The sequence below is a fragment of the Labeo rohita genome, unplaced genomic scaffold, assembly GCF_022985175.1.
Source record: "Labeo rohita strain BAU-BD-2019 unplaced genomic scaffold, IGBB_LRoh.1.0 scaffold_84, whole genome shotgun sequence".
NCBI lineage: Eukaryota > Metazoa > Chordata > Actinopteri > Cypriniformes > Cyprinidae > Labeo > Labeo rohita.
In genome coordinates this window covers 581,197-594,134 of record NW_026129788.1, presented here as the reverse complement: position 1 = coordinate 594,134, position 12,938 = coordinate 581,197, and the positions used below count along the sequence as shown (strand labels likewise).

General features: G+C 33.1%; 1 protein-coding gene and 2 long non-coding RNA genes across 7 annotated transcripts; 2 read left to right on the top strand and 1 right to left on the bottom strand.

Moving 5' to 3' along the window:
- The first annotated feature begins 71 nt into the window (after window positions 1-71).
- LOC127162095 (uncharacterized) lies at window positions 72-706 on the top strand. The gene is made up of 3 exons (XR_007827260.1): window positions 72-251; window positions 427-472; window positions 555-706. It is a non-coding gene; the product is annotated as an uncharacterized LOC127162095 (long non-coding RNA).
- Window positions 707-1,185: 479 nt separating this feature from the next.
- LOC127162114 (uncharacterized) lies at window positions 1,186-12,518 on the bottom strand. The gene is made up of 3 exons (XR_007827263.1): window positions 12,383-12,518; window positions 11,004-11,133; window positions 1,186-1,317 (listed from the first exon to the last, which is right to left on the bottom strand). It is a non-coding gene; the product is annotated as an uncharacterized LOC127162114 (long non-coding RNA).
- On the top strand, window positions 5,332-12,553 carry mlana (melan-A). 5 transcript variants are annotated; one of them, XM_051104912.1, is made up of 9 exons: window positions 5,332-5,419; window positions 5,594-5,781; window positions 5,961-5,996; window positions 8,946-9,025; window positions 9,180-9,413; window positions 10,356-10,467; window positions 10,559-10,655; window positions 11,026-11,145; window positions 12,408-12,553. In XM_051104912.1, exons 6-9 carry the CDS (start codon window positions 10,370-10,372, stop codon window positions 12,474-12,476), a joined length of 384 nt encoding a protein of 127 aa, XP_050960869.1. In that variant the 5' UTR covers window positions 5,332-5,419; window positions 5,594-5,781; window positions 5,961-5,996; window positions 8,946-9,025; window positions 9,180-9,413; window positions 10,356-10,369; the 3' UTR covers window positions 12,477-12,553. The 5 variants fall into 5 exon arrangements, with proteins under 5 accessions (XP_050960869.1, XP_050960866.1, XP_050960868.1 ...); XM_051104909.1 differs by having other exon boundaries at window positions 6,847-9,025; XM_051104911.1 differs by lacking the exon at window positions 8,946-9,025.
- Window positions 12,554-12,938: the final 385 nt, after the last annotated feature.

The following is a 12,938-nucleotide window of genomic DNA, read 5'->3' as shown; positions in this document are numbered from 1 at the left end:
CAACACTATCATGCGCACTGATTTTCTGACAATCTGATTTTTGTGTTATAATGAAACTAAACAAAACTTTTTCAACAGATAATGAAAAAAATAAGAGAAATTAGTTCTTGGCAGAAGATCTTGCAGGAGAATTAAACCGAGAAAGAAAAAAATGACAAAGAAAAAGGATGAGACAAAATCGAATGAACTAGGAGACAAACAGATGCTGAGACGAGTCAGACGGAACAGCATTAATAGTGGAAGACCAAACTGTAAGTATTTATGATGTTAAAGATTAAAACCATTATTTAATTAACATATAATGCAATTGCATCTGGTGTCTGAATGTAAAATCGTGCCTAAATTTTACTATTCGTCCATATAAAAACAGTGTATAAAAATCTTGTAAAAACAGAGAATAATCAGGTGTATGTTTTTAATGTCTAGTTTCTGATGATCCTGACGGTTTTATTTTGACTGACACACAGATGTGGTGAGCTACTCGCAAATCACACAAACAGACTAAATAGTCAATTCTATTACACTATCATACTAAGAGCGTGTTTTCTTTTCAGACAGGAGCACCAGCAGAACATTCTTCATATTCAGTCACTAATTAAAGTGTATAAATTGTGTTCTTTATAAAGTATTTATGTACTTCAGTGTTATTATGCATTATATATTATATTTTGAATGCATTTATAAATCACAATTTTTACTGTATGATACAAACAATAATTATTTCTGTACATAATGTTTCTAAAACTATTACATTTCATGGGGACTCCATACTTCTTAAAATAAAAATATATTTCTCAGTGTTTTAATGTTGTACTTTCTCTTTTAATGGCCAAAGATGAGTGAAAGGGAGAAGTGTCTTGGAATTGATCAGTTCATTACTAAAAAGCTTTGGTGCTCTCACACTTATGTACACTGTTAGACATTTCAAAGGGTTTTAACAGTAACTAACTTAGTTACCTCAATTAAGATTTACAGTAGCAAACTATTTAATTAACAGTTGCAAACTGTACTGTTTTACAGTAAATTACTATAAAAAAAAAACTAATTCAGCATTATACCACTGTAATTCATTTTAATACAGATTTAATTAGATTGTAAAATTTTTATACTGAATTCATTTTATTTTTACTCTACATAGGTACTACTGGCATTCAATTAAAACAGACAATTACAAAATATCAAATTCTTTATTTAAAACACTGCATGTATAACACAATCATACAGTCTTCCAATGCTGGAACAGTGCATCTTCACCATTTCTCCCGAAGTTTTGCACTGCATTATGTTGTATCCTCTGGATTTATCCTCACAAAGAATCTACAGGCAACAGAAATATAACTATGGCATAACCATGTCTTTGATGCTTCATTGCAGTTGCCTTTAAAAAAAAAAAAAAAAAAAAAAAAAAAAAAAAAACAAAACATTTGTTTTTGTGAATTGTGGGGACTTTCCATAGACTTCTATAGTTTTTATACTGACTAAACAATATTGTCTTCTATCCTCTAAACCAACCCTAAACCTAGCCCTCACAGAAAACATGTTTGCATTGTTACATTTTCAGATAAACATCACTTACTATTTTTAATCACTTTTTAACATTGTGGGGACCAATTTCAGATTTTACTATAGCAAAAACAAGTACACACACACACACACAAAATAAATCTTAAATTCATTCTAAAACTAGAAAGGCAGCTAGCCATAAAACTGGTTTAACCTAGCTAACATACGATTTTATTTTCTCAAAAGGCTACTGGCCAACATTAACTACCAACACCTGAACAAAATTTCACATTAGCTAACCTAATGTTAATATAAGATAAGAGTTGCTCATTAAAAATCATTAATTCAATAAGCTGGCAAAAGCTAGCCTCCTGAAATGACAGCGCAGTTTACCATAGTAAAGTTTGTTACCGCCATGTTGACAGGTAAATGTTACTAGGTTAAACTAGTGGGCAAAAATCGGACAAAAACTCATACAAACATGCATGTGAATAAATATGAACATGACTAAATAAAAAAAATAAAAAAAACTGCTCACAGACATGAGAAATATATCTATAGAAAGCTTTGAAATGTCTACTTTTACTAATTCATAATCTCCAATTATGTAATCTGTATGAAAGGTGCATCTCTAAAGGCATGTCCACTTAGGAAGATGACAAGACTAGCAATCTCAGTTAGTTGGACTTAGCATTAGCATGTGTTTCATTTATTTACTCATCTTGAAAAGTCCCTTTTCCATTACTCATAACCACAGCCAGGCTTTGTTTTACATGCCTTCATAGTGATTTTTGAAAACTTTGCTGAAAAGCTGGCAGTGGGATGAGTCACTGAGGAAAAGTCTAGTCAGTCAAGGGCTTTTCTCTGACATCTGAAAACAGTCAACACCTAAGAAATCACCACATAAACATCCGCTTTAGCAAAAAACAGAAACTACACAAGAAAACGGATTCATGAAATATAGAAGCGGTGAACCATTTATATATCCTATACATACAGGACAGAAATAATGGTATAAGGCTACAGCATCCCAGAGACCCTATACAGGACGAGAATGGACAAACTGATCTTTGTTTGTTTGTTCTGTAAATGTAAATGTGGGTGAAGTATAAGGGGAAAAGACTTATTGCTGGAACATATTATGGAACATAACATATGACAGACATCATTTGCTTGCTGTGCCAGTTAAACATTTAAAGGGGTCGTCGAATGCCCATTTTCCAGAAGTTGATATTCTTTAGGTTCTTAATGAAAGAATATAATATACTTCGGTTAAAAATTCTCAATGGTTGCGTAAAACAACACCCGTTTTACCTTGTCAAAATCAGCTCTGCAAAAATCATCTCATTCTAAGGGGTTGTTCCTTTAAATGCAAATGAGCTCTGCTCACCCCGCCCCTCTCTCCTCTCTGTGGAGTGACGAGCCTGTTTACTTTAGCTGCGTTTAGCGCATGTAGCCGTGAAATTTGCCAACTACCACGTTATAAGGAAAGGCGATCGCAGAGATTTATTTAAAAAAAAAAAAAAAAAAAAAAAAAAAAAAAAAAAAAGATCCCTTCTACTCACTTCTGCTATAAGTGAATCTGGATCATGAATGATTTGTGTGAACACAGACGGATATATGTAGATCGGGAGGTTCATTCCCTTCACAAACAAATGTAATCCACTGCATCTTCAGCGGCTCAGATGTCGGGAGTAAATGATGACCACTATGTTCATTATTACATCCAGCAACACAACACCTCAATCGCTCAATCAGAGATATTCTTGTGTAACTTACATCCCTGCTCCAGCATCAAAACAAAGAGGTCGGACTGTTACAGCTGATCTGAGGTCAGACGCTCATGTCAATCAACTATTGTGGGAGTGGCCTCTGTCATGTGACGCCACAACGACAGGCATCTGAGAACGGCTCGATTTGAAAAAGGGGATATTATTTTTACAGATTAATAAACCACTGCATGGATTTTTATCATTATAGGGTAGATTTGTACATACACTGACAATACACAATGTTCAAACAACACATAGAAGTGAACTTTGCATCCAATGACACCTTTAAGCTTGAATCAGTATCCTTGTCAACAACAGCAGATCTCAGGATTAAACCAAATACAAATATGTAAGTGAAAGAACTAATTTCCAAAAAAAAATTGGCTACATGTAATACAGTTCTCTGGTTTTTGGACTGGATTGTGACTCCTCAAATACAGTGGACAGATCACATCTGTGAGCTTCGCCTTCACCTCCAGCATCATTTCTACAGCTCAACTGCTAGATCATGTGTCGGAAACACCAAGACTGTGGGTTTGATTCCCAGGGAACACATATACTGATGACTGAATGGCATTTAAGTCACTTAAAGAAACCACAGCAACACTGATGAAAATACACTTACAGATATGAGCTGTATGCAAGCTGCATGCAAGTGCACACTTTTGCATTTGTGGGGATTCTCCATAGGCGTAATGGTTTTTATACTGTACAAACCGTATTTTCTATCACCCTACACCTAAACCTAGTCCTCACAGGAGACTGTGCACACTTTTTGAATTTCATAAAACACTGTTTAGTATGTTTTTAAAGCCTTTTGTTTTACGGGGACACAGGAAGTGTCCTCATAAACCATGTTTACGTTGTAGTACCCATGTCATTATACACATTTGTGTCCTCATAAACCATATATACCAGAACACACACACACACACACACACACACACACACACACAAATCATTTCAACAGTTTGAACATTAAGTATGAAGTGTTTCACAGGAATCGTCAGACATGCGTTTTCACAGGACCACAATGTGAAATTGTGAAATGACCATGACAACACTCTTTACCGTTACAACCCCGTCTAAGGAAAGGCCACAAAGTGAGACTGACAATCAAAGATACTTTATACACTTATTACAGGACCACAAGTGAAAGCACAACTTCAGGGGTAAGCAAAGGCCAAAACAACAAACAAACACCAAGCAAAATTCCTAAAAGAAACAAGTAGATTCCCTAACAAAAGAAAAACAAAAAAGCACAATAATTTACCCCAACTTCCTCTCTAATTAAAAAAAACAGGAAGGAAAAAAAAAAAAAAAAAAAAAAAAACACAGTAGTTACAAAACCACCTACAAGTGTGGAAAAGGGTACTTACAATACTTTACAATATATTCAAAATGGAAAAGAGATTGACAACTTAACTCAAATCCATAATTCACACAGCGCACAACATGCAGATCAACAGACAAGCTAACAGCAAACATGAAATAGAACAACAGGAAATCACAAGTCGAGCAGAACTCCCTCTTCATCTGCCGTAGATTAATAAAGAACCAGCAAAACAAGACATGTACACAATAGGTCTCAAGACATAATACCGCCACCATTACGGTGATACCTCTTTAAAAGCTCATTATCAAAGGCTTCTAAAATGTTTACGTTTCGAGGCCATTTTAGGATTGTTTGTGATTTAGTCGTAGGAGTCCTCTTCACTACTAACATTCCACAGATTTAGGAGCTAGTTTTACAAAAACACTTTGTAAAAATATTCTTAGAGCAAAAATGTAGGAGATTTATTAGTGACATGCTATGATCATTTATTAGTGAGTTATGAGCTACTTTTAGCCTTAAGATATTTTGTGAATACAGGTCCTGGTTCTCAAGGTAAATTCAGGGTTCATTTCTCCAGCAGACACAATTCATCAAAGCTGAATAATGTGTGAAGATTCACGGAAAAACACCTGCAGCAAAACAGTGTTTTGAAAACTCCTGATGCCTCAATCTGTCTGACCACAAAAACAAGCACAATACAAATTGCACGTTAGAGTAGGAAGGAGGAGCGGTTCACTTCATTGCCTAAATACTTCAAAACAGCAGCAGAGCTGCGGTGGAGGTTTCCTTTTTTTCAGCTCAACACAAGGTAATTATACGCTTCATTGTTAATTGTGTTGTAAAGAGCTTTTCATCAATTCATTTATTTAAATCTGGACAAAAATTATGTTTATATAGCACAACTGAAAAGTAGACCTGTATTGTACATCAATCATCAACAAATATAAACCACTTAATTAAGCCTCCACACATTTATTAACAGATTATACAAAGGCAAATTTTTCAAGAAAATAATGCACGGGAAAACAGATATAGAGCAACACAAACTGCACAATAATTAAACATGAACAGAAGAAGTGAGAAAAATGGTGAACAGACAGTTGCAAACTAAAGAACCAAAGACACGGACTCTATTCAGACAAAACAGCATTAACAGTGGCAGACCAAACTGTGAGTATTAATGATGTTTAAGATGAAATGCTGTTATATTTCATCATATTCTCTGGTGTAAAACCGATTCTAAACTGTAACTTTTCATTCACTTTAATTTAGGCTTGCAGTTTACATACTGCTACAGCATAGTTATTAAATTGTCTTGGTAATGAGATGCTTGTGTTCTTCATTTCCAGATTCTCATGCACAGACTCATACACTTCAAAGATCAAGTAAGATATTTACACATCATATACAGAGACTAAATCGAGTTAAACTATGTGTATATGTGTATATTATATATACACATATATACACATATATATATATATATATATATATACACATATATATATATATATATATATATATATATATATATATATATATATATATATATATATATATATATATATATATATATATATATATATATATATATATATATATACACACACACTACCGTTCAAAAGTTTGGGGTCAGTAAGACTTGTAATAGTCTTTAAAGAAGTCTCTTCTGCTCATCAAGGCTGCATTTATTTGATTAAAAATATAGAAAAAAACAGTAATATTGCAAAATGTTTTTACAATATAAAATATTTTTATTTTAACATACTTTAAAATAGAATTTATTCCTGTGATGAAAAGCTGGATTTTTAATCAGCCATTACTCCAGTGTCACATGATCCTTCAGAAATCATTCTAATATGTGGATTTATTATTAGAATGATCAATGTTGGATAATATCAACAGATGTGCTGACAAATATTTTTTGGAACCGCTGATTTTTTTTTTTTTTTTTTTTTTTTTCCAGGATACTTTCATGAATAAGTTTAAAAAGTACAGTGTTTATTCAAAATATAAATATTTTATAACAATGTAAATTATTTATTATTAACTCTTAATAAACTTTTAATTATTAACTTAATACATCCTTGGTGAATAAAAGTATTAATTTCTTAAAAAAAAAAAAAAAAAAAGAAACAAATGTACTGACCCCAAACTTTTGAACGGTAGTGTATATAGGTGATGCACAGATCTGAAGTTATACTGATTCTCAGAATGCATTTTTTCTCTTTTTAGAAAGCAGCAGGTCAGTTCATCCAATCAGCAAAATATTCTTCATTTGACCTAAACTGCTCGCCTTGTGGATTATTTTCTTCCTGTAATTTATCATTTAATTAATAAAAATTAGCAAGAGAGAAAAACATTTCGACTGTCACTGAACAATGGTGCAGGTAGACATGTGCCGGTATTCGGTAATACAATCCATCAAAATAAAATTACCATTATATTCAGAACATGAATAATTACTTACTACAAATAACATCATAAACAACATATCACAACAACACCGCTGTACGCCATGTCACAGATGCATGCACACTCTTGTAAACAAACTCAACACCGACAAGCGCACGGCGGTATGAGTGGAGGAGACAGTAGATGGCTCGGTTGCACGAAATGTTGCCACTGCTTATTGTTAATGTTAGTGCAATAAACAAGTTTAACTAATGAGACCTTATTGTAGTGTTACCTATTGTACTTTATAATTCGTTTGCACTTTATTCTGATGTAAACACTTGTTAACATTTGTGTATTGCTTTAGTGCATTTTTGTTATAAGAAGGTTATGATGGCATTCTTGCTACTTAAATCAATATTGTGATAAAACAGTGATACACGGTTTAAAAAAAAAAAAAAAAAAAAAAAAAGTTGTTTCAACAGTGTTCATGCTGCCTTAACATTTCATGTTGACTAAACATGAAAACGTGGATATTTTAGTTGAGCAAACTTAAAATTAAGGCAGCACAAACATTTTAAGTTGAAACAACCAAGTTGGTGCTTTTTTAACAGTGTAAAAGTGTCAGGAACTTTTAACTCAACATGACTATTTGATACATGCCTAGGTGCAGATATCTGCCATGATATGAGTTTAACTAAAACAATGTTTTTGTTTGGAAATGCCTACTTCTGTTTTTGTAGCTGACATTGTAACAATAACCTGCTTGAATTGATTTATTGGAATGAAAAACAAAAATGCAGTTAACTCCTGCAAAAGACAACAGGAACTGCTTTGAAAGCACCTTATTCTACTCACTTGCTCTGAAAACTGTATTAAGTTTCATTTACAAGAAACAGTTGTCTTACAGATGCACAAAGACATTAAAATCATGATGAAATATTCAAACGACACATGGAAAAATAAACAGTAATATTTAGGAGTAAGACTCTGCATACCATAGTTTGAGAACCACTATCATACAGTGATGATAGAAAATGGACAGTCGGAAACTTTGTTCCTTTGTTCCTGTGTCAAGTTTATATATAGTTCATTCTTGGATGCCTTTATCTGCTACCCATTTGCACTGATGCTTTAAATTGGACAGTATGGTGTCACTCTCTACTGGTCATTATGAGCATTACAGCAGACCAACTGCTGAAAGATGATCACATGTACACAAACATTGAGTATTATTAAAAATGAACAGTAGGACTTTCTGTTGCTTTGAAATGATCTGTATTGTGAATAAATAAAAAAATAAAATAAAATAAAATAAATAAATAAATAAATAAATAAAAAACACATCTACATCATCTGAGACTCTAAAGGTTTATTTCGGTCACTTCCATAAATGTGACCCTGGAGCACAAAACCAGTCTTAAGTCGCTGGGGTATATTTGTAGCAATAGCCAAAAATACACTGTACTGGTCAAAATTAAGTAAAGATCATGTTTCATGAAGATATTTTGTAAAATTCCTACTGTAAATATCTCAAAACTTAATACTTGATTAAAAGGTGATTTTCTCAATATTTAGATTTTTTTGCACCCTCAGATTACAGATTTTCAAATGGTTGTATCTCAGCCAAATATATATATCTCAGGATTATATCTCATGTATACATCTCAATTTGGAAAAATTGACCCTTATGACTGGTTGTGATCCAGAGTCACAAATGAAAAATGTAGTAATTTCAAAGTTTTACTGTATTCTTACATCTTTAGTACTTTTGTTTGTTTTTTGTTTAACACCTTTAACACCTTGTATTTGTCTAAATGGGCACATATGTATATTTTATGCCATTAAACTGCCAAGTAAATGTAAAGCCTCTTTTTACTATAACCTGTAAAGCTATTTGACAGAGTCTGAATCCTACAGTGAAGTGCTGCTCTCTGCAGGTGATTGTCAGTATCACAGAACACCGCTTCAGATCTCCATCACATACATGTATAATTTTGATCAGCCTCAAGATTTTAAGGTAGTTAAATATTTCTAAATAGCTGTAGAAATGAAGTGATTTCAACAGTCACAGTATTAAACGGAGCAAAGCTCATGCATGGTTTAATTATCATAGAAACTAATTTCACACGCTTTCAACTTAAGAATAAACATTGGTTTTCTCTGTAATCTAGTTACACAGTTTCCCCCAAACATCACTGACATCAGGAATCATGCTGAGGTCAGTTACTGCGGTAAAGGCAGTCAGCAGACTTCACGCTGGATAACTGCTGTGAATGGCTGTGAGTGTGAGAGCTGAACCCGTGATGGTCATGAGAACTTCTCAAGAGCTTTGAGAGTCTGAATCACACACATCAGCAGCTCACAATCACTGCAGACGCTCTCCACAATCACATTACACAAATCAGGTAAGATCACGCACTTTCACTAACACGCTTTAACAAGATACACACTTTAAATTATGTTTTACTGCATGTGCTGCATGAACATTTAATTTAAGAAAATTTAATTTAAGGCTATTTTTCTTTCTGATTTATGTTGTAAAATAAATGTAAGTTTCCAACTGGTGACTAGTTTAACTACATTGTGAGTAAATCAATTATTAGCCATTACAATAATTAGTTGTACCTTAATTTCTGCAGATGTATCAAGTTGTTATTGTAAAATCTTACTAAATTACAACAAGAATTAATTTAATTATCCTGATAATAATGTCACAATTAAAAAAAAATAATAATAATAATAAAAAAATAAAATACATACTGTATATTAATGGTACTAAAAGCATGCTTTATTGTGCAAAATATAAATAAACAGTTTTCTTTTAGATTTGAGATTAAATTAGATTTGAAATATCATGACAATGTGACAATTAAAAAACATTAATGGTACTGAAAGTATGCTCAATTTTCATGAAAAAAGAAATTCATATTTTTCTTTTGGATTTGGGGTGAAAATAAAATTTAATTAGGATGACAATAATGTTACAATTAAAAAAATAATATTATATTATATTACATTACATAATATATTTTAATGACACTGAAACTATACTTAATTGTCACCCAGAACATAATTTATTATTCATTCTTATTTCATTCTTATTTCTATTGTGAAATTAAAAACAATGACAATGTCACAATTTAAAAAAAAAAAAATTACTGAAAGCATGCTCGATTTTGACACAAAAAATAATTTCTTCTCTTTTTTTCCTTTTGAATTAGGTGTGAATTTAGACATGGACATGTTTTCATGAGATTCACCATTCATTCATAATCCATCTCAAACTAAATCTGAAATGTCATGCCTGTATTATGTAGTTTCTAATGTGCAGTCAATGTTATCTTCAGGTGTTTTGTTCATCATGTCTTACGGTGGATCAGGTTCAGGTTCAGGTTCTCGAGGTGAATTCAGCGTTCATTTCTCCAGCAGACGTGGAGCAGGACTCATCAGAGCTGAAGAGTGTGTGAACATTCACTCAAACAACATTAAACACCTGCAGCAAAACTACAGACTCTTCATCTCAACTATATGTTTATGTGTTTATACGCAGGGCCGCAGGAATCGCCTTACTGGCCGTGATCCTCACAGCACTGCTCATTCTGGGCTGCTGGTATTACCGCAGACGGGGCGGATACAAGATGATCCGGGTGAGTCATGTGACCCACGAGACGGTCAGGTGATCACACCATTACCCCAATATCATATGACAGCATCAGAGCAGAGAAAAGTGGCAAAGAGTGCATTACTGTGGGATGATCATGATGCTTGCAACATAAAGGTCATGGGTTTGATTCTTAGTAAATGCATGATAATATACACCTTAAATGCAATGCAAATCATTTTGCATAAATGCATCTGCCAAATGCATGACTCTAAATGTAAACAAATGCCAAAAGCTGCTTTAATAAGATGCTGTACTTCTGAGTTAGGATTCACAGAGCTCCAGCTGTGATGATTATGGGATTCACTCATGTGTTCATAACATGATTTCTTACCTCTCATGTGTTTGTTTTTCAGAGCGGCCGAAATGGTGGTCAGTCGTGGAGGGAGATGATGAGAGCGGGTCAGTTCAGCGAGTCTGGATCAGGAGAGGAGAACAAAATGGCCTTGAACGAACTCAGCAACCTGCAACCAGCGGTACAAAACACACATCAGTGTACAAATATAATGACACTTACAAGGGTTTGACAATTTGTGATGTTATGATGAAACAAACAAACAAACAAACAAACAAACAAACAAACAAATAAATAAATAAATAAATAAATAAATAAATAAATAAATAAATAAATAAATGAGTAAATCTGGCCTAAATAGAAACTATAATTTAATATATGACCCTGGACCACAAAACCAGGCATAAGTGTCCAGTTTTCAAAACTGAGATTTAGACATCTGAAAGCTGAATAAGCTTTTCATAGATGTACGGTTTGTTAGGATAGGAAAATATTTGGCAGACATACAACTACGGTACAAAAAAAAAAAAAAGAAAAATAAATAATAAAATATAACATTTATAGTGGTTACAAAATATGGAAAAATGTACTTAATATCCTAATGATTTTTGGAATAAAAGAAAAATTGATTATTTTGACCCATACAATGCATTTCTGGCAATTGCTACAAATATACACATGATACTTTGTGATCCAGGGTCACAGGTATTAATAATAAAATAAAATAAGATAAAAAAAATAAATAAAATAATTTAATAAATATTAAAATACATTTTAGTAAATATTATATACATTTTAAATATTAAAAAATATATATTAATAATAATAATAATAATAATAATAATAATAATAAAGTATTACTGATATACAAACACCCACATGCATTTAAAAACATTATTGGATCTGTCTTTTTATCCCCTGACAAATAATACATCTGAGTTTTTACCTGCATCCCAATGTACATACCATCCATCCTAAATTTTTTTTTTTTTTTTTAAACTAGTTAGAGCAGACAGTACACACATTGGTACGCAGGGTTTGTCTCAGCCACATTTGGTTTCAAAGAATATGTTTAACAGAGCTCTTGTTACCCAGAATTCCAGAAGGGATAAAGCAAGCATGTGACCGGCTGTAGGGCAGAAAGACTTTATTTTGCATCATTAGCTGTGATGTGAGGATTACAAACGACTGGAATGTGTGCGTTCAAGTGCGTGTTGAGCTGCTGTTCTCATGAACAGACCAAAGGATCAGAAATAGCTGCCTTTTAGTTCAAAACATATTCATATTATCAGCCTGAATAATTACAAACTAAACCAAAGTCATCAAACTAAGCGCTACCACACTTCTACATTTGCTAAATAAACAAATGTAAATGCATCTAGTTTCATGTCGTTTTGATTTCACATTTGTTTACTCACATCAGATGTTTCTTCTCTCTTCCAGATTCCTAATGCTCCTCCAGCCTATGAGAAGATCGCCTCCGGACCTTCACCTCCTCCTTACTCACCATGAATCAGAAACTTAGGAAAAATCTGGGGGTTTTTTTAGACTTCAGTGATGTTAGTGGAATGAATGCTCACAAAGCAGAAGTGATTGTACACTGCAGGAGTGGCCAACATTAGTTCTGAAGAGCTCAGCTCCAACTTTGAATGAATCACTGCCTGTAGCTTCCAATTAACTCTTAGACCTTCATTATCTGGTTCAGGTGTGTTTGATTAGGGTTGGACCTGAACTCTGCAGAACCAACGTTTGTCACTCCTGGTATACTGGAATCTTACCAAAGCATGTGGACTATAACATCTGACACTGTGGTGCCTTTTAAACACAATATCATTAATTTAATCCAAAAAAGTTTTAGCTCAACGTATTTAAAAAGAAAATGTCATTTGCACCTAAAACCAGTCATAAGTTCTCAGATAGCAGCAGTTTTAAATGATATTAGACAGAAGCATCAGTAGGGTAGATAGAGATTTT

Bases quoted from the DNA above. Each gene is read 5' to 3' on its own strand.
- mlana (XM_051104911.1), top strand. From the start codon at position 10,370: ATGTCTTACGGTGGATCAGGTTCAGGTTCAGGTTCTCGAGGTGAATTC. The intron at 10,656-11,025 runs GTGAGTCATGTG...TTTGTTTTTCAG, and splicing joins GCGGATACAAGATGATCCGG to AGCGGCCGAAATGGTGGTCA. The intron at 11,146-12,407 runs GTACAAAACACA...TCTCTCTTCCAG, and splicing joins TCAGCAACCTGCAACCAGCG to ATTCCTAATGCTCCTCCAGC.